At 37.0% G+C, this 26,782-nt stretch overlaps 1 protein-coding gene across 1 annotated transcript in view; it reads left to right on the top strand.

The window, feature by feature from the left end:
* LOC107037878 (complexin) overlaps window positions 1-26,782 on the top strand; it is a 211,963-nt gene that overhangs the window by 59,867 nt on the left and 125,314 nt on the right. The window contains exon 2 of the mRNA XM_015256671.1: window positions 3,243-3,341. Coding sequence (XP_015112157.1) covers window positions 3,287-3,341 — 55 coding nt within the window. The 5' untranslated portion in view covers window positions 3,243-3,286. The remainder of the gene's footprint in view (window positions 1-3,242; window positions 3,342-26,782) is intronic.

The following is a 26,782-nucleotide window of genomic DNA, read 5'->3' as shown; positions in this document are numbered from 1 at the left end:
TCCAATTTTTGAGCTGCAGAGATTTTTTTGTTTCAAAATTTTTGAAAAAATGTGTACAATAACAATTACGAATTCATTTTTTGAAATTCGATTCCTACACAGCTAATTTCGTTTTGTTTAATATAAAAATTTACGCCATTCATGTAAAATAGACCGAAAAATTATCCTTAAAATATTAAAGATATATTCTCGATTCTTTCAGAAATATTTTTCGGGCTATTTTACATGAAGAGTGCAATTTTTTATTGAAATAATAACGAAATTAGCCGTGTAGGAGTTGAATTTCAAAAAAATAATTCGTAATCGTTATCGCACATATTTTCCCAAAAATTTTGAAAAAAAACCTCTGTAGCTCAAAAATTGGAGGCCCTGGACTATTTTTAACATTTTAAGCGTTTGCGGGTAAACGGACCCCAAACAGCATTTTTTTGCATTAATAATTCGTTTTTAGACATATATAATCGATCTTCAAAGCATGAGAAATCTCACTCCAATATTCCGTGACTTCTAAAACTCACAGTAGTCTCCCCTTAAACAAACAATGTATTTATTCAACATAAACAAAACTCCGAATAAAATTTTTCATTCAGTTTAAAAAAAACTTTATTTGGTACTATTTAAATAAATTCATTCATTAGATTTAAACAAACTTCATTTGATTCAAATAAATCATTTTTCTGGGTGTGTCTTCCTACTCGATTCAAGTCGAGCTCTACTTGAACCAAGCATTTCTTCTTTTTTGTGGCCTCCCTCCCCCTTAATACCCCCTCTTGCATTTTTCACTCCTATTCTCCTCCTGAAACCCCCAAATCTCTCGCTCTATTCAATTGAATACCGAATGACGGAGGGCATAACAGAGACCTCTTTTAGGAACTGCCTTTCAAAAAGCTTCTCCTCTACTCCATTCACCCCGGAAAAAAAAATTGACGAACACGTTCCACCGGAGTATGAAAACAAAAATATTATGATTAAACGCTTCTGCGGAGGGGAAAGAGGTGCAAGTGACGTCGAGGTTTATCCATTAAGAGGTCGCTGGAGAGGGAGACAGAGAGATGTTGTCACGCGTTATTGGAAAATCAAACGACGCCACGACGTCTCGGCGCCGGAGCCTCGAAACTCATCCAGACTCCCACTCTGTTATTCTCTTCCTCCCCCTCTGCCGCTGCCCCAGTGTTTTCTTATCGATTTCCCCACCTCTATGGATTCAGCATACAGGGCTCCTCTGACACTCCATCCCGGGGTCCCCGCAATGGTTTTGTTTGTTGACTTTTATCCTCTAATGTACAAGGAAAAAAATGGGGGGAGTACACAGGGAAAACCTGAAACTTCGTACTCACTTCCCTGATCGTTTATCATGACCACGAGAAAAGATTTATATCGCCGTCCCTTTTTCAATTACCGCAGGGTCACATTAGAGGAGAGAAACGAGATTGTAATTTCCGGAAGCATGGAAACAGAGGATATTAATGAGTTCATTGATGAGGGAATTAATTTTCTGACGTAGGGATGCATAAGCTGCTGAGTAATATCAAGAAAGAAGAGATTAATATTCCCTCCAAATCGGATTTGTTGGGACAACTCTTCATAAATATATCAATATCCTTCGCCATGGGAATAACTAATCATTATATTGTGATGAAAAAATGATATTGCAGGGACAGCTGACTAGTAATTTTGAGGAAAATGGCATTGAAAATCATGAACTCTCAAATTTCGGGGGGAATTGAATCGGATCATGAGTATTCAGTACCAAATGAGGCTGAATTTTTTAATTAATTGAAAATTCATCAATATATTTACCTGAATTTTCCTGTTTTCTATCGATTTTCATAGAATAATTGAATTTAAACTTACAGTTTCCATTGATTTTTCGACAATATTCTGAATTTTTAATCACAAAATTCCTTGAAGTTTCATATAATAAGCTTTGCTGCTTGGAAAATTATTCAACTTCCTCTCTTATCCATGCATGTTGTACTAGAATAAGTATGAGTTCATTGATGAGGGAATTAATTTTCTGACGTAGGGATGCATAAGCTGCTGAGTAATATCAAGAAAGAAGAGATTAATATTCCCTCCAATTACTCCTGTGGGTGGCAAAAATCCCCTCCAAATCGGATTTGTTGGGACAACTCTTCATAAATATATCAATATCCTTCGCCATGGGAATAACTAATCATTATATTGTGATGAAAAAATGATATTGCAGGGACAGCTGACTAGTAATTTTGAGGAAAATGGCATTGAAAATCATGAACTCTCAAATTTCGGGGGGAATTGAATCGGATCATGAGTATTCAGTACCAAATGAGGCTGAATTTTTTAATTAATTGAAAATTCATCAATATATTTACCTGAATTTTCCTGTTTTCTATCGATTTTCATAGAATAATTGAATTTAAACTTACAGTTTCCATTGATTTTTCGACAATATTCTGAATTTTTAATCACAAAATTCCTTGAAGTTTCATATAATAAGCTTTGCTGCTTGGAAAATTATTCAACTTCCTCTCTTATCCATGCATTTCGTATTAGAATAAGTATGAGTTCATTGATAAGGGAATTAATTTTCTGACGTAGGGATGCATAAGCTGCTGAGTAATATCAAGACAGAAGAGATTAATATTCCCTCCAATTACTCTTGTGGGTGGCAAAAGCCCCTCCAAATAGGATTTGTAGGGACAATCCATCACAAATATATCAATATCCTTTGCCATATGGGAATAACTAATGGTTACACTGCCATAAAAAATGAAATTTCAGGGAGAGTTGATTAGTAATTTTCTGAAAAGTGGTATTGAATTCAATTTCGGTGGAGAAAAAAATCATGAACAAATTTCAGAGGGAATTGAATGAAATCATGAACATATATACCTGTATTTTCCTATTTTCTGTCAATTTCCGTAGAATAGTTGAGCTCAAAATTGACAGTTTCCATTGATTTTTCCTCAACATTCTGAATTTTCAATGACAAAATTCACTGAAAGTTCGTATAATAAGCTCTGCTGCTTTGAAAATGACCGAATTTCCTCTCCTATCTATCCATTTACTATTTAAATAAGTATGAGGTAGGAATGCACAAGCTGCTGAGTAATATTAGGAAAGAAGAGATTAATATTCCCTCCAATTACTCCTGTGGGTGAAAGACTCCCTCAGAATCGGATTTATAGTGGCAACCCGTCACAAACATTTCAATACCCTTCGCCATGGGAATAACTAATGATTCTCCCGTTTGTTTGCAGAATTAAAGTAACTAGACAGCGGTGAGAGACTCGCAGTATCAACAATGGCGGCTTTTGTGGCGAAGCAGATGGTTGGAAACAAGCTGAATGCCGTCAAAGGTGAGTGCAAGAAGATGACTCCCACGTACATTTATACGGACTTTACTCTTCAGTCCCTCCTCAGTCCCTCCCCCGCCCCCGGTAGTCCTCGATTTTCAACGTTAAGTAATCGAGGGTCCTCGATAAACCGCTTTTCCATTAATTCCAAAGGAGATTCAAGTGATTGCTCCAATACTCGTCTACAGAAAAGTCCCTCCGCACGTGATTTCACGGAGGGTTAAGTCAAAAAAAGAAAATTAAGTCGATGAAAAAAGTATGTTTTCGTTAATTAAAGCGATTGAATTGAATTCAAGGAATTTTCGCATCGACAATTCAAAATGTTAGGGCACAATCAGTGGAAAAACTTCATTGAATTTTCAGTTAAGTCTGAACTGTCGTGGATTTTCGCTTTTAAATCGAATTCATTAATTAAAGCGATTGAACTGAATTCAAGGAATTTGGACATTGAAAATTACAAATATTTAAAATCAATAGAAAAACTTCATTGAATTTTCAATTGAATCTGAAATTTCATGATTCTTCTCTTTTAAATCGAATTCATTATTTAAAGCCATTGAATTAACTTCAAGGAATTTAGTCATTGAAAATTCAAAATGTGCAAAATCAATAGAAAAACTTCACTAAATTTTCAGTTGTATCTGAACTTTCATAGTTTTTCTCTTTTAAATCCAATTCAGTATCATTTTCCTGAAAATTATTAGTCAAGAATTCATGAATTTTAATTCCTTTCCCGCAGTGTTTCGCAATGCACTATTTTTTTCATCTCCAACAATGTTGAAGATTAAACAAAGTCCGTTGAAATGGTTGTGTTAGAGTTTGACTATAGTCCCCAGTATTCAACATAAAATAATCGAGGAGCCTGGATAAACCGTCCATTAATGCCCTCAATTTCATAGGACCATAGAGTCAGAAAAAGAAAATTAAATCGCCAAAAACCATATGTTTTCATTAATTTAAACGGCTAATTGAATTCAAAGAATTTTGGCATTTTTGCATTTTTAGCAAATGTTATAGCAAAATCAATGGATAAACTCATTGCATTTTCAGTTGCATCTGAAATTCCATGGTTTTTCTTTTTTAAATCCAATTCCGTATCGTTTTCCTGAAAATTATTACTCAGCAATTCATGAATTTAAATTCCGTTCTCACAGTGCTTCGGCACTTGTTTTCATCTCCAACACTGTTGAGTATTAAAAAGTCCGTTGAAAGAACTGCATTGGGGTTAGAGTATAGTCATCGATATTCAACATATAATAATAGATCCTTGGTAAACCGTCTACTAATTCCCTCAATTCCACAGGAGAGTAGAATCAAGAAAAGAAAATTAAATCGACGAAAAACCGTGCGTTTTCATTAATTAAACCACTTGAATTGAATTCAATCATGAAACCAATGAAATTCTGTCGACCAGTTCAGGGTGGGAAACACATCCGTAACATTACATTCACCGAGTTATACCGATCGATCGATTTCCTCCCTTCCATCTTTTCCAGTCTGTCCTGGTTGGCAACCGGAAATTCGTGGATACTCTGATGCGCTAGAGGGAGGGGAGGGACAGAGCAGGATAAATGGCTGGAGATGTCCCCGAAATTTCCATGAATTACCATGACTCGAGGTTTATCGCGTGGTTGAGGCCTGACCAAAGTCACTTCGCCACTTTTACGTTTGCCACTGCGGTCGTTTAAACTGCACACGTATTCAGCAGTAAAATATTCCCATTAATGAAATACGACTTGAGGCATAATTTGCCACGCACCTAGAATATGATAATTCGTCACAATGGCGCACAGAAGTTTACCCGCGAAGTGCACTCTACATTGTACAACTGCTCAGTCAGTTTGAAACATCTCCAGAACTCCTGAAATTCAAATTGTTTGAATTAATTCGGAGATAGTTGATATAACACGTGAGGGACTCCCCGCAAATGGCATCCTTTGTCGATGTCCCGTGATAATATCCTATTAGATTCTGTCGGTGACATTCCGTCGACAACAGAACTCTCAGAGATCATAATACATGTGGGCTAACCGTTGAGATGTAACGGCTGAGCCAATAGTAGTATCATTTTCATCCGGAAAAAGGAGGAAAAATGTTGAATTCTTGTGCTGAAAGCATTGGATGTTCTCCGCAGGTTTACGAACTTCTCTTTTCGGTAAATGGAAATATACGATATTGGGGGGAATGAGATGGTTGCTGCAGGAAAAACCCAAGCCTGCAGTTTACAACATGCCAGACTTTACGGTGCAATATCCCCCTCCGGTTGTTTTACGTTGATCTACCTAGTTTTATGATAATTACAGGACTCGTGCCTTTTCACTCGTCCTCGAACGTGCATTCTCTCCCATCAGATTCTCATGTGTACATTCTCAGTGAGGTGCAATGAATTCCTCGGACAAAACGTAAATGGGAGAGAAAAAACATTTCAAAGGGATCCAATTAACCTGATAAACAAGCGAAGACCGAGAGTCGTTGGGTCAATTTTTCTAATGAAGAGGAGTTCATTGTTATTTGGGCTAGAGTTGTTTCGATTGACGGATCGAGTGGGAAACGAGGAGTCGTTTGCACATTCCCCCAAGTGTATTCCAAGGAAACAACTCGCAACGTTAACGTACCCGCCGATTGTGTCGAGTTTCTATTTAACGGACAGTCCTGATTATTTGCGCACTAGATCGAATTCAGTTGCGAAGTGGTAAAACGGTTTAAGTCGACTTATCTCCCAGTTGAGTTTTTGAGGAATATTTCCGAATCTAAGGGAGATGGAGAAATTTTCATAACTATATTTGTTGTAGCTTTCAATCGGCTCTACAAAAAGCTTATAACAAAAATTTTGCTATCTCCCTTAGATTCCGAGATATTCATTGAAAACTGGTCAAGCAATGTCCCCCGGATATTTTTACGCTGATCTATCTAGTTTTATGATAATTACAGGACTCGTGCCTTTTCACTCGTCCTCGAACGTGCATTCTCTCCCATCAGATTCTCATGTGTACATTCTCAGTGAGGTGCAATGAATTCCTCGGACAAAACGTAAATGGGAGAGAAAAAACATTTCAAAGGGATCCAATTAACCTGATAAACAAGCGAAGACCGAGTGTCGTTGGGTCAATTTTTCTAATGAAGAGGAGTTCGTTGTTATTTGGGCTAGAGTTGTTTCGATTGACGGATCGAGTGGGAAACGAGGAGTCGTTTGCACATTCCCCCAAGTGTATTCCAAGGAAACAACTCGCAACGTTAACGTACCCGCCGATTGTGTCGAGTTTCTATTTAACGGGCAGCCCTGACTATTTGAGCGCACAAGATCGAATTGTCCTCTGGAGGCGACACACTCAACTCTGTCGGTAACAATTAGTGGAGACTTTTCGACGAGTGGGTACTGGTCAATACTGCTGAGGGAATTAGAAAAGAGTGGACGGTTGGAGGAGCCATTGGAAAGGGAGTTGTGGCCAAGCTCCGAGGTTTTGTAAACTGAAAACCGCCACTAACTATCGACTCCTCCTCACATTCGCCACCTGTTTCGTTTCACTCGAGTGCTTCATCTTCTTTTCTCGTTTACTCTTTTTTTCCTACCCCCCACAAGGGTCTCTGTACACTCGCCTGAGTTAATTGAAATCCTGGATCAATTGGACCGCAACACTACTCTATAACGAATTCCCTCGATTTCTCGCACTAATTTTCCGGGGTTTTGTCGTTCCTCCGTACCATTTCTCCTCGCCATCCTGACACAGACACAAGTCTTCCATGTATCGTTTATTTATTTATTCCAATGACGCTAATGCACTCGATTTCAACCCCCATTTCCAAGTGCACCGTTTAATTACTGCATCGACGTTATTATAACTATGATCACACGAGCTGTTCGCAACGCGCTAGAGGCACCGAGAGGCAAGCGCACATCGCGATCGGAGTTGCGTGATTTAATAATAGTGACCACTAACCACACACCCGACTATCGATATATTATATAACGATGCATGATTTTGAATCAATATTGACTGCGGAGTTGAGTATGCCGAGAATTTACGTGACCCCTGAAGAACTCGAGGCATTTTCATCCTGACATTCTCGTGGTAATAATGAAATATCAGCTGGTACTCGGAGAGAAATTTTTGATTAAAATTATCTTATTGTTCTGTAAAAATTTCAGGGGAGGGGGGGTGTAAGAGAAAAATTAATATATGATGATCAAATTTTATTCAACGTTAGAGAAATTTTATCCTGACGCATAACAAATTTAATCCTTCCAGTCCAATAATTTTTATGTAGATAACAACGAAAATTCTAGAACGGTTGGTAAATTTTACGCTACCGGTACAGTAATTTTCACTCTACCGGCACGCTAATTTTTATTTTTATCAGGATAAAATTTCTCTAACGTAGAATAAAATTTGATCATCATAGGGGAGGGTGGGGCAAAACGGCCCCTCTTCAATTGTCAATAACTTGTGAATGACATTGTGAAAATTCCCAGTTTCAACTTCATTTTGAAGATAATTTTTCATTCTTCAAAACGAGCTCTAACTCATCCCAATCGGATTATTGAATCGGAAAATATTGACGATTGAAGGGGGGCCGTTTTGCCCCATCCTCCCCTATCTTAATTTTTACTCAATTTCGGGGTAGAAATGAGGAAACGATGACTCATGATACACTTTTATAGAGCGGTAGGATAATTTTTATCAACAATTTCTCTCCGTGTGGTATGTGTATTATGTAGGAAAAAAAGTTAAACATTGACAGTTTACTAGTAAAATCCAAGAGTGATATTGAAATCGCTTTGAGACAATTTGTCTCTGATATTTTACTCCGAGAGTCATTGGCGTAATTTCCGAAGGGACGGTTAGATCCGTATAACGACGCAGAGGCTCAACCAAAAGGGAGAGATGATACGGCGGTAGAATTCCTCCCTCCCACCCCCTATCTGCCTGCGTATATCCCCCGCTCCCTTTCCCTTCCAATTCGACCCAATTCCAAGTCAGATCCTTTAAGCTCCAATGGATGTATATATATTCACGATTCACCCGCATACATGTCTTCTTCATCCCTTTGATGTGCACTGAAACCTAGAAATTCCGTACACACATTTGAGTTTTATGGAGAATTTTCTCGCTGTAAACTACAAGTTTCATTTTCAGTTCCAGTGAAATTGTCCGCTAGCCCGTCAAATGCTCATTATTATCGGGGCCTTTTGTCGGGCTCGATACTGGAATTGTCGATTCGAGGGATAAAATAATTCAGCGACATCACTCAGAGCCAATTTTCTTAAGAGCATCCCTACTGAATTAACCAACTCTTGCCATTAACGATATTATACCTGCGTAGTCTTCAAACGGAATGCTTCAGTGACTCCGGTCCCATTACATTTCAGCTTTTATCGGACTCAGTTTCTAAAAATGATGCAGTCTCGAACCAATAGTATTCCATCAATTTTTCAATGACCTTGATTCTTTTGGAGAAAAATCACATGAACTGTTGAAAATTTTTGTCTGAAATTTCCGGTACACTTTTTGGAAATTTTTATCGAATTTAACTACCATTGGAATTTCAAGGAATTTCAAGGAATTTCGTCAGTGAAAAATCAGAACTTTGTGGAAAAATCAAAGAGAACTTCAAATTTCAGGTCCATTTTTTCCTGAAAATGAATAGATAACCAGAAAATTCCGGTAAATATATTCTTAAATTTTCAGAACAGTGACACTGAATGCGATTTACGGGGAAAAAATCATGAAATTTCAGATTCTCTCAGAATTTAGTGTAATTTGGCACTGAATATTCATGTTAGATTGGAAATTTAAATAAATTAAGGAATTCTCGTCTTTATGCTGCTTCAAATTCTTGAATTTTACTGAATTTTCAGTAAAACCGCAAATTTCATGATTTTTTTCGCCTAAATTGCTATCCTGAAAACTAGTAGTGAATTTATTAGCAGAAATAATTCATTTTCTTTCGGAATTTTGGGAATTATGTTATCTTAAAACCACTATCACGTGTTATACACTTTAATTCAAAAAGTTGAATTTTTTTTGAATTTTTCCTGTTATCCACTCAATGGTAATTAACGAAAAACGACGCGATCCGACGTTTCCCTCATATGGTGACCAATCCAGGGTTGAAATTTGTTAGCAGAAATTTTTGGTGACTTCTTTCTCATTTGGATTTCAACTCCACTGAAATTTCCAGAAATTTCGGCCTTAAAATTCAAAATTTTATGGAAAAATCAATGAAAACAAATGCCCAATAGTTGTAAATTCAAAAATTTCAAGTAAAAATTTTTATTCGATTCAAATGACCCGTTTTTCTTGGTGTAACGGAACGTAAAAAAAAAGTCCTGTTCACGCATAACTATATATCGACGATATTAAGGCCCCACAAACTAAAGTGCATATGAAATCTCAACGCTCATGTTTTTTTGATTCTCCTCCTGAAAAAATGGCTTCCGCTAAATTCAGCCTCTTTTTAGCTGTATCATGTTTTTTCAGCTCAATAGAATAAATTATAAGGGATCTTAATAAAAGTTTTTCCTTTTGTTTTAATATTCAGTCATTCGATATTCCCGACTGTTATCGTCCCGATATGGATTCCCACAACAGAGGGTTTACATGTACAAGTACACATGTACGTACACATATGCCCGGTTAAAAGTGGGATGAACTGTTATAGGAATGACCTGGGTCCGATATTTAATTAAATGTTGGCTCACCAGTACCCGAAGCCAGCTGTCAATACTTCGAAATGCCTCACCAGTGGCGCCATACTAGGAACCTTCCTATCGAGCATTTCCCGAGAGTTCTAATGCTATTCCCCCACTCATATGCATTCGCCGATTTAATCGATACCCTGTAAAAAATCCAGAGTGAATTTCGACTCTGATTCCACACCAAACGGAGTGAAAATAAGTCCACACCGTTTTTCGGTGTGAATGAACGAAGTTAATTCATTCCGGAGTGAGATACAGTGAGCGGAGTAAAAATTGACACTGTCATGGTGGCAAAATGAACACATTAATCAACACAGTTCGGCGTGAAAAATAAAAATTGACTCCGGGTGAGAGTCAAGGGGAGAGTTAAGGGGAGACTAATATGAGTTTTAAAAGGCGGCTGACTATTGGAGTGAGACTTCTGATGTTTGGGAGGTCCATTATAAACGTCTAAAAACGAATAATTAATGCAAAAACATCCATTGTTTATTGTTCATTTGTCCCACAGACGTTTAAAATTTTAAAAATAGTGCAGGGCCTCCAATTTTTGAGCTGCAGAGATTTTTTTTACAAAATTTTTGAAAAAAAGTGTACAATAACAATTACGAATTAGTATTTTGAAGTTCAACTCCTACACCCACAAAAATGGTTTATTTGAATTGAATAAATTCTATTTGCATCAAATAAATTTTCTGTTAGAATTAAATAAACGATTTATTTAATTCAAATGACGTTTATTCGATTCAAATAAACCATTCTTCTCCGTCTAGATAGCTAATTTCGTTTTTTTAAGTAAAAAATTGCACCATCCATGTGAAATTTTCCGAAAAATACTTCTGAAAGAATCGAGAATATTCTTTAAATATTTTTCGGATAATTTTCTGTCTATTTTACATGAATGGCTCCAATTTTTATATTAAACAAAACGGAATGAGCTGTGTAGGAGTCGAATTTCAAAAAACTAATTCGTAACTGTTATTGTACACATTTTTTCAAATATTTTGAAAAAAAAACCTCTGACTATTTTTAACATTTTAAGCGTCTGCGGGACAAACGAACCATAAACTAGTATATTATGTCATCAGGCGATATTTTATGTCGTGGGGCCCGAAAACCGCGATTTGAATCGCGGTTTTTTCGGGCCTAATGACATAAAATCAATTTTTTGCACTAATTATTCGTTTTAAGACATATATAATCGATCAGGTATAAAACAGTACATGGAGCACCAAAGAAAATAAATAAATTTAATTGAATAATCGATCTTCAATGTATGAGAAATCTCACTCCAATAGCCCGCGACTTTTAAAACTCATAACAGTCTCGCCTTAATTTTGACACTGGAATATTTAACCCCTCACACCAGAGACAGTAACACCGATTTGTTTTTACTGTGTAAATGACTGATTCAAGATTTTAAGCGTTGAGGAACTGTAACGAAATCCCTGCATTCATATGTCCATTAATTGATGAATACGTTAATTTCACATTTTCACTCTACCGAGCCCGACAGCTTTGCAATCCTATTCAGCGCTGTATCAGCCACGAATTATTGATAAACTAAAGGATAATAGTGGTAGTAGTTTTGTTGCTCAGTGTAAGATATTTCGTTACTGTCAATTTGTGATCCATGAGTTTCTTGATGCAAGTGAAGACCTACTCATCAAAAAACGATTTTTTTCTCAGTGTAGAGGCTTGTAAAATTATTCGCCAGTCGCAATTAAGCCCATAAATCACTGATTCAGTGTTTCACGCGTTGAGAAATTGTAACGAAATCCCTGCATTCAAATGTCCGTTAATTGATGAATGCGCTAATTTCACATTTCCACTCTACCGAGTCCGACAGCTTTGCAGTCGTATTCAGCGCTGTATCAGCCACGAATTATTGATAAACTAAAGAATAATTCTCATGTTTGAAAATTTCCAACCGCTCGTATAAATTGATTTAAAAAGCACCTTCCTTAGGCCATTATGCGGTCACCATTAGCAATACTAATAATCATTAGGCAGAGGATATGATATGAATATAAAACCCATCTGCATTTAACGTCAACGCTTCGAGAATTGAATACTCTCTTCATCAGGGCGATTTAATTCCATCTATCGGCACTGAAATTATGATATTGTTGGAAAATAGAGTAACAGTGCAGGATAGTTGATTGCTTTTTTCATCACACTGTCCATCAAACGCTGTTGGCGGACATTGTAAAAAAAATTATGTTCGTCACTCGGCCGAAAACAACTTTTCTGACTTGGTGATTGCATTCCTCAGCTTCGCCTTGGTCAACCTTCGCTGTTAGAAATTTATTAAAATTTCAGTCATGGCGTCATCTGAATTCTTGATGTTGGGAGGTTGAATTCAATTTCAAATGAAAGCGTTCACTAAATTTCTCATTCGTCTTGAAAATTCAAGAAAGTTTGGTTTCTCTTGTTAAATAATCATCAATTTTTCTTAAAAAGCTTAAATTACCGAAATCATCGTGAAAATTGAACATCACGTATCATTCAATTTTCAATAGATTGAGAATTCAGAAAAGTTGTTGCCTGAATTTTCAAAATTTTAAAGGTTTCTCAGTGCCGTGTGGACTTGGAAATCGAGAATTGCTTGAATATGCAAGAAATTAACTGATTCGTCAATGAAGAAATATACAGAAATTTCATGTAACTTTGTCGTTGCTAAAAATTTCAAGCTCTTTCAGTTGAAATTTCAAGAGTAATTTTCTAACAGTGTTCACACTCGTCAGAAATTTTTTTTTTCGGCCTTATGACGAAAATAGCTATTTGCAAATTACTTCCATCACTAAGACAATATACTGTTAGAAATTTTCTGAAAATTAAGCGACAGTTGCACTTGAATTCTGAATATTGTGAAAGTGAATTCAATTTAAGATCAAATCGTTCATGGAATTCCTTATTCTTCCCATGTGAGATTATCACTGATATTTCAATGACATCTAGAATTTTCAAATTCATTGCGGAAATTGAACATCACATCCAACTGAAATTTAGTGGATTGAAAATTCTGGAAATTGTTGCTTGAATATTCAAATTATTTAATAATTTTCATTATCGTGTGGACCTGAACATTGCAATTCCATGAAATACTGCAGAATTTCCCTAATTTTTCAATACATGAAAATTTCGTGTAAATGAGTGATTGTTAAAAATTTCAAGATTTTTTACTTGAAATTTCCGGAGTACTGTTCTAACAGTGTCGCTTTATTTCTCAATGAATAAACTTTACTTACTGGCTCTCATCGCCATTCTCTCCAATCGATTAGTTATTTCCTCACTCTCCGCAGTCTCGACAGCGTCATCCAGAAATTCTATACCCCCTGTAATTTAAACTTAATAAAGCGCGTCATACACAGCGCGTGTCGAGGATTTTTCTTCGCCCATTTCTCGTCTTGAAAGAACGCAATTGAATGCGTTGAATGCTCATTTACCTGGGGCTGCTCACCCTACAAGAATAGTATGAGAGACGACGTTCGGCCCTTGAGTCAGGCTGCAGTTAGCACTCGGATGCTCGCCGTCTCACTCTCACATAGCGCCGAGATGGAATCCTTAATATAGTCGGGAGGGGAGGGATGGGTTAAAGCGCGCACTAGTGGAAACGGACACCCTCCTTGAGGGAACAGGATGAGAATGACATTCCAGGAAGACCGGGACGTAAAATTACGCCAGTCGACATTGCGAATAACGGGGGTGGGGGACAAGAGAATGAATCGTGGGAAGCGAGGGATCGTCAAGAGGATTCTTCGCGAATCTCCCGACCGATAACGATAACGTACCCCCCACACCGATCACTTTAATATTCATACAGAATGTCTATAAATTTTCCAATAGAGGGAAAATTTTCTCCTCGCACCGCTGCGCTATTTCATTCAATTAAATCCTCTCAACATGATGGCGTGAAAAATAATTCGAAAAATAATTCTTTTCAATCAAATAAAAATCGTTATTTCAAATTTTTTACTTATTTCAAGAATATTTTTGTTACAAATGAATAAACTTGTTTACTTGTTTCAAGAAAAACGATTTAATTGCATTAACAAACGGTTTATTTATTTCAAATAAAATTTGCATTGAATTTGAAAAAAATAATTCATTTATTTGAAACAAATGGGTTTTTTAAATCATATAAACAATTTATTCAGACCAAATAAATAGCTTTCTCGTTTTAAGAAAATCACGTTTTCATGCATTTTGTGAAAGAATTTCGAAAGTGTGTTTGTAATGCAGGAAACGTGAAATTTGGAGGATTTGAGCTATCTAAAATCATTCTTTAATTTATTTAATTTTTTAAAATTCAATCTAGAATCATTATGGTCAAATTTTTGATTACACTTTTCACACCAGTATATACGACCTTTCTTCACCATCGTCTCCTTAACAGTGAACCCATGGCGCAGACATTTCTTCCCCCTCCCCTCTTCCCTCTAATCGTTTTCGATTTTATTATCGACTCAAAGCGATAATACATTTTTAGTATCAAATAAATATTTATTTAGTTCCAAGAACAAATTTATTTGATCCAAATAGATAATTTTTCTGGGTGTACTATTTCGACGATTGAGCGAGAGAGTCCCAGGATTTTCCTATCTCTTTTATATCCCTCTTCATATCAGTTATATAGAGGTGCTATAGCACAAGTGCCCTCAGTGATTTTGGATTATTCAAATATCGCAATATCTATAAACCTAATCTCATATTTGACGCACGTAAAGGTCGCGAGAGTTCTTGTTCATTCTCTTTCTGAGCCCCGAATAAAACCCCATAGGTCGTATATATACCTCTCGACTGAGGACAAAAACCCAAGGAAAGAATGAAAAACGTACGAAGTCAGAGGAGAGCTAATCTTCGAAACGAATGGACAAAAGAAACTTTGCTCGTTACGGGAACACTTTACCGCGTTGGAGTCGAGGGGGGATCGGTAGTAGCATGAATTAAGCGTTCGCCTGACCACACCGTGGTCTTTCTACTTGCCTTTATCGTCGTTTAATCTCACCGGGCAGGATTGATCCTCTCCATTCTTCTCATTCATGAAAATTCTCATTTCAGTATTTTCTCCATTGAATTAATCATTCAGTTTAGGTATTCTTTTTCTCGTTTCTGCGTTGGATTATTTAATATTCATGTATGAAACCTTGAATGCAACCACTTGGACATTCTTTAGAGGTTATTGTTGCTAACAATGGCCGAGAGGTCAGAGGTAACGAGTTTTTTCTTTCTCAGTGTGATATATTTTCTTGTCAATTCCTGATCCATAAGTTTCTTGCTGCAAGTGAAGACGTACGTCAAAAAACTATTTTTTTCTCAGTTTAGAAAATTGCTAAATTATTCTCCACTCGCAATTAAAGTCCACATATTACTGGTTCAGTGTTTCACGCGTTCAAAAATTGCAACGAAATCCCTGCATTCAAATGTCCATTTATTGATGAATACGCTAATTTCACGTTTACACTCTACCGAGTCTGACAGCTTTGCAATCCCATTCATCACTGCATCAGCCACGAATTATTGATAAACTAAATTGATAAGTAAACTTCTTCGGGAAAAATGACGTGACAATTTCGTACTTTGTTCCTTGATGAATCTGAAAATTAACTGAACATTTCAGATTTCTTCTCTTCCATTCCTTTAAAAATTGCCGGAAAACGATTCCCCATTGCGGCGTACGAGAATTGTTCCGTAATTTTTGCTGAATATTTCTCTCCGTACATTTTTTTCATTCATGAAAATTCTCATTTCAGTATTTTCTCCATTGAATTAATCATTCAGTTTAGGTATTCTTTTTCTCGTTTCTGCGTTGGATTATTTAATATTCATGTATGAAACCTTGAATGCAACCACTTGGACATTCTTTAGAGGTTCTTGTTGCTATCAATAGCCGAGAGGTCACTCTAGCCGAGAGGTTGAGATGCATAATTGATGGGGCACTAACGGGGGGAAGTAAACACCATGACGATTCTGTTTTCCGAGACCTTTGAGGGCGGGGGAATGCAGGGAGCGGGAGGTGCGCAAAGGGTAGGATGTAATTAATCGGTGTCGTAATCAGCGCCTGCTTTAATCAAGACAGTGGGCTAACGTGTGTATTAATTCACGGAGTAATCGATGCGGGAAGTGAATCGAGATGGGATTGAGATTACTGGGGGGTTCTGAATTCATTTCTTGAGGATTCTCGTGTCTTACTCTTCGAGCACTCTATCGGAGACGGTATTGAGTCTATTTGGACGACGGATACGAATGGGTTGTCTAGTCGCAGCAGAGGGGGAATGGGTAGATACTTGACTTGTAGGCGGAGGGATCTGTGATCTCTCAAATCCCAGATATTCAAGAGGTTAAGATTGTCCGCGGATGACATTTGTTCTAAGCAGCTTAAGGAGGAACAAGTATCTTTTACAGTTTCGTAGGGAGACATTTTCAATCATTAAATTTGTTAATTAAATTGCCTCATTCAAATCACATTTTCCACAGAGTTATGATTTTTTTAAACATTCATTGATTATAAATATTATAAATAATTGACATTGTTTAAATTTTCGGAAATCTTATTTTCTGAGGCATAAAAAACAAACTAAACTAAACTAACCAAACCATTTTCTGAGGCATGAAATCGATTTACAGTGAAATTGTGAATATGAATAAATTTGTTGCGGTTCCGAACAGAGGATTTTCATCGTGAAAAATTGATTGTTTATAAATTATTTATAGAAAATGCTCGTAATTTTCTAAAATGTCAATTTTTGAATATTTCATCAATCTTCCTCGAAAAGTAAACTTTGTAATTTTTAATAATAAAATCATTGTAAAATTTATGGAAACTTGGGGTCGAGTGGGGCTCTGATGATGGGCTACAAATGTAGGAAAGCATTTGCATGAAGCACTGAAGAAAAAATAGCCAAAGTACTTGGGAATCCTTAATCTCCAGAGAAATACATTTTTAATCAACGAATATTAATACTAAAAAAAATTGAAATTGCGATGTAATTTTGCATTTCTCGTTTGAAAATCTGAATGTCTGAATTATTGCAGTATAGTTCCACTGAAATTTCAGGGAATTTCATCATTAAAAATTCAATCAAGTTGGGGAATTTTCATTAACTGAAAATTTAAAATTTCATTATTTTTGTCCCCCTACACTGAATTTAATGTCTCTCTCCTGGAAATTACGACTCAACTGTCCACGATATTTCAATATTGTTAAAAGTCTATCAGCAATAATGTGGAGTGCTTTTAACGCGAATATAAATTCATGCTCCAATCACAATACTAACGCACAATAAAACACCCTACACTCGTTTCGAATATTGTCCAAATAGAGCGAATGAAAATAATTTTTACTGGAAAACTTACTCATCACTTCCACGTCCGAAGCAGAATTGCAGTTTAAAAAAATATATTACAAAAAAATAGAAGAGAGGCCAGCGTTTTTCCCCAGTGAAACTCGCATGGAATTCATTTCGAGTAAAATTGATGCGATTGCATATCGCTCGCTTGTTATGGCCGAGAGTGAGAAGGAGGAGTTTAAAAATAAAAATAACTGTCGCCGACGTGCGGCGGATGAGGAAGGAGAAGCAAGAGCCATAGGAAAATTGCCACTGCTCCCTCGGGAGTTTGAGGACGAGGTTGTCCCATGAGCTGGAGAGAAATTTTTCCGCGTCTACATGTACACTATAAGCCGCTACATAAATACTCGGCACTAATATTTTTCACCCAACGGCAGCTTCCTCGAGTTTATGAATAATTCCCCCCGATTATTCGGCATTTTATTACGCCATAAGTCAACTGCACCGAGGCATTACAACCTCGATTTGTTTAAAATTCCTATTAGATGATTAAAATTGATCTACACTGGAAAATCTGATGTTTGGACCTAAGGATTTTTAACCTACCAAGTGGACAACTCAGTTGAAAATAAAAATTAAACTGACTAAATAAATCATTCATGTTGCAAATTAATTTTCTCATCTAATAGGAAGTGTTACGGTGTACTTTTCCGGTCTCAAAAACAATAATTAAAGAAAATGTTCATAAATAATGGAGGACTTGTGACTGCAGTGGTAACAGTCGAATTTTGATCGGGCAACATCGCACGCTTCGGCTAGTAGTGGGGTCGTAACAGTGAGATGAATGTTTGTGTGTGTTACACGTGTCCATATGCTTCCAGCACTGAATTATCGTCACCGACTTTACCGACCTCGATCAGCTGTTGTGCGGTGTTGTCGCGTTGCTCGACTCGTAATGGCGGTCAAATTTTTTTAGAGGAATTCGAAAATCAATCGAAGATATCACGCCTACATGGCCCGGTCCCCTACTTGTTCTCGCCGGCGATAGATTCTCCATAGTCTAAAGTAAATGGCTTGTGGTTTTTTTTCAATATCTTGAGTGCCTAACCCATGCAACATCTCGATCAAAGTTCACACGGTCACGTTTCTTCCCTAAGCGTAATGTTTCTAGAAGTGATTGTCAGAAATTAATTTCCCACTAGGATGCCCCGATGGAAGGATTAAGATTATTACTAACGTGTGGCTCAAATATGAATCTGGAATATGAGGCAATAGTAAAATTATGGTGAATATTGTGGGTTTTGGCTAAACATACTTAAAAATAGCTGTCATGAAGCAAAATTTAAGTCATCTTGAAGCATTTTACACGTAATTAAGTGTGATGTTTGAAAGAAGTTAAATTACGTCGCAATACTTCTAATTTTACATATAAACTTTAATTTGACGTACCGATCAGTAAATCTGAAAGTATGAACCTGCTGAACTACCCACTACATCATCGTCTTTGTCTCTCTAACTCAGCACCTACCGTAACTAATATACAAGTAATTGCAGCTTGTGAACTCTTGGATAGAAAGTTTGGTTTCGCACTATTGGCCCGGATGGTTTCGGACGATTGGTGTGCTAATGGAGAAGCACTGGATGAGCAGAGTTTGTGATAAGACGGCAGCTTTGCTCAACTACCCTTAAACCTTAAACTCAGAGTTTTTCCCGGGGTTTAACCATCGGAACTGAGCTCCACCAATAACGTTTGATCAATAATCAGGACAGATAGAATCAATTCTTTGAAACTTAATGAGGTGAATCGTTGGATCCATGATCTACATCCATGGACGACATGGGCACTTGACCGCACAGGAATTTCGTGTACACTGAGAGAAAAATGACAAAGTTCTCAAACAACTCTTACTTGTGCCAAGAAAATGGTTTTTTGAAAATTATCAAAAAAGGATATTTTTGTGCCAAACATGCAGCGTGTGCGCCGGAATGAAAAATTTTTGTCGCAAAAATAGATTCAGTAGTTCAAAAAAAATTAGATTCTCTGTACATTCAAGAAATGTCATTTCTAGCACTACTCCTTCGTTATTCGATACTCCCATTCGTATTTTGCTCCCGAAAAATCTTTGTTTTATGCGACACAAGGGATAGTAGTTTTTCGTTCCGGCTGTCTAATATTCACAGACAACAAATGAACCCTTAAATGAAACAATAATAATGATATGATAGCAGTTCTTAAGCAAGTCTTACTTGTGCCAAGAAAATAGTTTTTTGAAAATTATCAAAAGATGTTGTTGTGAGAAATATGAAGAGAGGGCGCCGGAGTGAAAAATGTTTGTCGCAAGAATAGCTTCAGTAGTTCAAAAAAAATTGAATTCTCTGTACATTCAAGAAATGTCATTTCTAGCACTACTCCCGAAAAATCTTTGTTTTATGCGACACAAAGGATAGTAGTTTTTCGTTCCGGCTGTCTAATATTCACAGACAACAAATGAACCCTTAAATGAAATAATAATAATGATATGATAGCAATCTTGTAACTTAGGGATAAAATATTTGTTGATAAATTTTCCTCTATACGAGATATTTTCATCCTGAAAAGGCACCGTCTGGTGTGAATTATCCGCCTCTTGAGCCAAATATTTCGTTGCTGTCGAAAGCAGAACAATTATTCATGCTTGAGACTTTCCAATTCGAAACAAATTCTTTTTTGGCACTTTTCATCTAGCGATTTCGTTGGCCCAAACAAGACTTGCTTGACAACGTGTTTGTTTTTCTCGCAGTGTATGTCCACTGATCTCAGTGAAGTACTAAAATATTCCATGTGCTCCTGATTTTTATAAATATTCATGGAATAATTCAGTAGCGAAGCGGTAAACCGGGTTAAGTCGATTTTTACTATTGGCTAGTTTTTGACGAATATCTGGGAATCTAAAAGAGATAGAAAGATTTTTCTCATGACCTTTTTTGTAGAGCCAATAGAGCGTTATAAAAAAAATCTTGAGAAAAATTTTGCTATCTCTCTTAGATTCCGAGATATTCAGCAAAAACTGGCTAATAGTGAAAATCGACTTAACTCGGTTTACCGCTTCACTACTGAATTCAACTGGAAATTACGAAATTTGTTTAAAGTGGTGCATGATGTAGTTGAAATATAGTTTCCATTAATTTTTCCGTAAAATAAAACAATGTCAGTCGCGAATATCCCCGAAATTCCCGTGACATTATAATGTGACCAAGAGAAATGGAGTCAATATTTTGAAACTAAATGACGTGAATCGTTGAATCAACGATTCTATATCGATGGACCCTTGACCGCACAGGGATTTCGTGTCAACTGATCTCAGTGAACTACTAATTAACTCCGTGTCCTCTTGGATCCCGTTACGAGTGCAATCCCTCTGTGGAACATTCAAGAGTTTACAATCCGAGATATGTATATGCCGGAGGATCAATGGTGTAGCCTTTACAAATACTGTTCGGGCAGTGCTCATCACACGAACCGATGAGAATACACATGAGGCACACCTCCGTACGAATATTCCGCACTAACCACCCAACACACACTTTGCAGTTGACATCACTGAACACTTCTACCAGTTAGATCCACGCTTGGCCTCGTAACGAGCAAATGGCTGGGCTGGCTACGATTTATGGAACCGTAAATCATTTTCGAGGTCCACCGCTTCCGCCTTCTGTACTGTATGCACCTCTCGATGGTCAGCATTAGGTTGAGATGCACTCACGTGTCAGAAACACCCGCGTTTGTGAATTTCTTCAGAGAATACTTGTGACAATACACTTCCAGTGAAAAATTGAAAAGCGTGACATTCAATTCTATTTGAAGGGAAAACAAGTGGGAAATAGCTTTTATATTAAAATATTACTAGTGATGCCACGAGACATTTCACCAGACATCACGAGACAATACTTTTGAGAGATTGCCTCGGTCTCAGTGAACACGCAAATTTTTGGTCTCGTCTCCGTCTGAAAACCATAAAAATTGCATATTCGGAATTTTTGGATCATAATAGATTGATGTAACACAAAAAATTCGAAACTTAAAGGGGACCGATTACAATGCTTCCATTCGGAGGCAACAGTTATTAAATTTTAGATGAACCTAAACTTGATTATTTATAAAATCCCAAATTTGATTATTTATAACCCGAAACACGAGTATTCAGAACCAAATCATTCGAAATTTCCTATTAGTTAAAAACAAATCGTAACAAACAAATGGAAACAAACAAATCGATTTTCTATTATTCTCTCCTAATTCCCTGAACATCAACTAGAAGTCTCGATGACTTATAAAATCGAAACATGAGAAATTTCCTATCAACAAAAACTCAAGAATACATTGACCCGAATAGTCCCGATTTCCATAAATCTCCATGAAATAATTGAACTCCAATGAGCAATTTTCATTGACTCTTCCACAAAATTCAATGACCAATAATGCGACGGAAATGTTCAAGTACTCTGCCAGAACTTTGAGGCCAAAGCATCTAACAATGACATCCAGGTATTTATCAATCGTGAAACACTTGATATCCAGCATTCACGACGGGATGTGACCAATTTGCCGAGTGCGCAGACCATTTCTCCGGGTTATGACTGCCGCCGTCGTTATCCATACCGACGAGAAAGATAATAGTATAGATCTACGAATCATTGTATAAAGGCAAAGCACAGACACAGGAAGCGACATGAACAATTTGGATAGTGTGAATAAATAGGAGGATAGAGCCACACTACTACCCCTGTCAGGCCATACTTCTATTTATAGTCTCATCCTGCTATCCCCTCCCCTCCCCTCCTCCCCCTAATCCTCCCTCGCATCGTACGTACATCCTATTAAGCGTATACCGCACCATTTCGAGTTGCCCGCTAACGGATATTCCAGTGATAACGAACCAGCCGTTGTCCATTGGTAGATTGGTATGTTCATCCTGTCTGCAGTATTACCTTCCCTAATTTCATGGAGATCAAATAAAAGTCCATCGATTTTCAGCGAATCCTTGGACTCGGCTATTGATGATAACTGATACAACGAGGAAGGTAGTTATCAATGTAATCACTTTATTCACTCTATCCAGTGTCGCCAATATAAAATGACAAGATCTATGCGCGCGCTCTCGCGCGCGCTGATCTATTCATTTGTTGAAATAAAGAAATGGAGTTCATTGAATTTCAATTTCTCATCAATACCTTATAAATATTGATAATGAATCAAAGAGAATTCGACTAATGATTGAAGGGAATAGCGAAGTAGAGTAAAAAAATCTGTAAAGAATTTTTCATTTTCAATTAATTATCTTCAATTTTTTGAAATAATCGGTCTCCATACAAGGACAGAATTTATTAATTTCACCGATTATATATATACATGTGAAATATATAGGGGACGGTGGGGCAAAATGAAACACGGGGCAAAATAAAACAGCAAGAAAATCTTGTGATCTAAGGGAGATAGGACGATTTTCATAAAAACCTTTTTTGTAGAGAATTTTACAAGCTACAAAAAAGGTCCTCTTCAAAAATGTCCTATCTCCTTTAGATGACGAGATTTTTTCACGGTTTCATTTTGCCCCGTGTTTCATTTTGCCCCATGCTCCCCTATATTATATAAATATATGACGTGAAAAAAAAATTTACCACTGAAGAATTTGAAATTATGTCACTGAAGAATTTGAAAATGCCGCCTGTTTTTTTTTTGTGAATAACCTCGTGTCACATATTGACCAATCAGAATTAAGGAGTAGCGGTCAGGCAGTTTCGAGATATTTCGATATAAAACAACTTCACGTTTCTTTCATCTTTAGCAAAATAGGAATCGGCGGATGAACTTTATTTTCCCTTTTGTACTGAATCAACTTTTTTTTTATTTAAGGTACCTCCTCAGTGAGTTATACTTGGTGAAAATTTCGTACTGAACTGAAGACCTAAAATGTGGATCCTATGTTGTTGAGGGCATGTAAAAACGACTCCCAAAATTTCAAGTATTTTTTCCACGCGAATTTTTGAGATATCCATCGTCAGAAATTCAATGTTTGTTTTTTTTTTAAGTTTTTGTCGATGAATATCTCAAAAATTCGCGTAGAAAAAATACTTGAAATTTTTGGGAATCGTTTTCACATGTGTTCAACAATATACGATCCAAATTTTAGGTCTTCAGTTCATTGCGAAATTTTCACCGAGTGTAACTCACTGAGGAAGTACCTTAAGCATTTCCGAACAATTATAGTTCAATTTGCATACATATTTTTTGTTATAAAGCTAAGACCATGTGAACTGTTTACAGATGTTGTGGTAGCTTCGAACTATTGACAGTACACTTCAAATTTTTATGGCACATTTGACAAGAAACTCGTTAATTATAACAAGACAGTTTTTATCTAGTCTAATTAGGAATTCTCGTGCATACGGTGGAAAAAATTTTTGGTTGATAAGTTTTTGAAACATGATTTGTCCGGAGTCATCGCAGAGTAGGCATTGCCACAGGATCGATGTTTTCTTCTTCATAACCGCATTTGCATAGCGACGATGTGATTATACCAATTCGTTCCAGTGATTGTGCTAAACTATGGTGATCGGCTCTGGCCCTATTTACCCATGATATAATTTCCCTGTGTAATTTTTTGCCCTTAAACCAGGGTGTCCTCCTTTCAGTATAATAATATTTAAAGAAGTTTACTGAATCAACTGCCTTTATAATTTCCAATACGTTACAATTAGTCTTCATCGAAGCTCAATAAGCTCAATCAGCTTCTTGGAAAATGAATAAAAATTATTTTCCCACAAATCTTTGTCAAAACCCATTCACCGTGTGCCTTGGGTTCGTTATTAATAATGATTGATACTCAGTTGATCAATCCAGTCACTCTATTCACTTCACCCAGTGTAGCCAATATACAAAATGAATCGTCGGATGAGCTTTACTTGCCTTTTTGTACTGAATCAACTTCACTTTGTAAGTTTCAATACGTACGAATCAGTCTTCATCGAAGCTCAATCAGCTCCGTGAATAGCGGTAATCAGATGGATTTTCATACTCACTCATACTTCTCACAATCGCCCAACAATGCTCGCCGGGATATTTCCTGACTAGATATAGAAATATCAGCACACGGGTGAATTATGAGTCGATATGAATACGAAATGACACTGGAAAAATATTATTTATACAAAATATACGAGACGCCCGACGTAGTTGAAAATACACTGATAGAATGATTCATTTATTCCAAACGAGATTCGTTAACTATCAACGAATGGTAGAGTTGAGTATGACCAAATGAATATTCGTTAATAGTTAACGAATGGTTCACTTGAATGGCGAAAGTCAAGTCACACAAGGCTCCTCAGATATACATTCGTAAACTATTAACGAATGAACATTTGGTGGGACCGAATAGATCCTAATCTCCAACCAAAATCCATTCGTTAACAATAACTTATCCGTTCTATCAGTGCACGAATTCAATTTTCCTGCAAACGTTGCAGTGGCCTCTTGGCTTTTCTCTCTCCGATCATTCCGCATGAGAAGAAAACCTCGAGGTAATTCCACATAAATCCCTATTCGTTACAAAAGTCGATCGGGTTCGCGTTGCGGTGTTCACTTTTTTCCGTTAATAATCGGGGGGAATGAGAAAGATAGACAAGATCACTGTACACTCGGCTGTAAGCAAGGGGGGGTGGGGTTGGGGTGAGGGGGCGAAGGGGATAGGTTATGTCGATAATCTGCCTCGGCACGATGCATCTATTCATCGGGGATTACGTGCTTGAACAGTATCATAGCCACTTTTCCTCATTTTACCGTAGCACCAAAGGGTCCGTTCCACAAATTTGACTTTCCGATTCTTATTCTGATTGCATTCCCACTTCTTCTGTCGTAAAAGACGCCTCCCCTTTTTACACGCTCATTCACGACGTACAATAATCCTGATAACGACGGAACGAGCAAAAAACGACTCACCGATGAGAAAAGAAGACGGGCGGTGAAAAAGAGGTGGGGGGGGGGGAGGAGGAGGAAAAATCGCACCCAGGGGAGAAGAGATTTCTTCTGGAGGTTTTAATCGATTTTCTACCCTTACTTTCTTCAAGCTTCTTTTTCATCTTTCACTTTGATCAAAGACACGTCCTGTCTTTTAATACTGAACCGCCCCGACGTTAAAACAATTCACCACCTTTTATACGTACCATCTGAACTGTAACATGAACTGGGTTCATTAGTATTCATTAGTCAGCGATAAAGTTTCGCAATAAGTGACGTCGACTTATTGCTCACCCCTCATTCTCTTTCACGACCTCAAGGTTTCTCTTTTCCGGGTGGAAACAGTTTTCACAACTGCCCAGATGATTCGACGATAGATGAGAATCTAAGAGGAAGTGTGTTAGCCATTGGGTCGGGGGAGTGGGAGGAAGCGGCCGTGAGGGGAGTCAGAATAATTGTTTTCTCAATGAGAAATTACCTGCAACCCCTTAGCTCGGGTGAGTGGGGTCGATTGGGCATTGTCAAGAGTTTTTATCGGAGTTTTCAGAGAACAAGTCCAGTTAGTGATGCCGCGAGACACTTTACGAGACTAAACTTTGGAGGGATGATCTCGGTCTCAATGAGCAGGAAAATCTTTGCTTCCGTCTTAGCCTCGAATATTTCTGGGAAATTTTCGAAGAAATACGGGGGAAAATTCACGTTTTCCCCAATAAAATTTCTAGTGCCGACACTAGAATTTTTTCCTAGCCCTCACTTTGCGCCTCTTTTCCCGTGCTACACGGAGAGAAATTTTTGATAAAAATTACCCTACCGTTCTATAAAAGTGTATCATGAGTCATCGTTTCTTCATTTCTATTCCAAAATTTAGTAAAAATTAATATATGATGATCAAATTTTATTCTACGTTAGATAAATTCAGTAGCGAAACGGTAAACCGGTTTAAGTCGATTTTGACTATTGTCCAGTTTTCGACGAATATCTCGGAATCTAACAGAGATAGAAAAATATTTATCATGACCTTTTTTGTAGAGCCAATTAAGGGTTATAAAAAAGGTCATGAGAAAAAATTTGCGATCTCTCTTAGATTCCAAGATATCCATCTCTGAATTGATCTCAAATGTATCGAAATCGTCTCAAATTTTCTCGACGTCTGCAAACTAAAAATATAAACTTTCTGAATCATAACACAAAGATTAATGTAAGTACCTAGTGTTACACTCTACGTAATGATGTATATATATATATATATATATAATTCTTCCTTTTTTTTTATGCTGTATAAACATGTAAAGTTTTGAGCAAATAAATATAACAAAAAAAAAAAAAATCCATCAAATACTGACCAAAAGTCAAAATTGACTTAACCCGGTTTACCGCATCGCTACTGAATTTTATCCTGATAAAAATAAAAATTACCGTGCCGGTAGAGTAAAATTTACCAACCGCTCTAGAATTTTCGTTG

This window comes from Diachasma alloeum, unplaced genomic scaffold (assembly GCF_001412515.2).
Source record: "Diachasma alloeum isolate Michigan unplaced genomic scaffold, Dall2.0 Dall_scaffold_00177, whole genome shotgun sequence".
Lineage (NCBI taxonomy): Eukaryota > Metazoa > Arthropoda > Insecta > Hymenoptera > Braconidae > Diachasma > Diachasma alloeum.
This window is presented reverse-complemented; position numbering and strand designations above follow the sequence as displayed.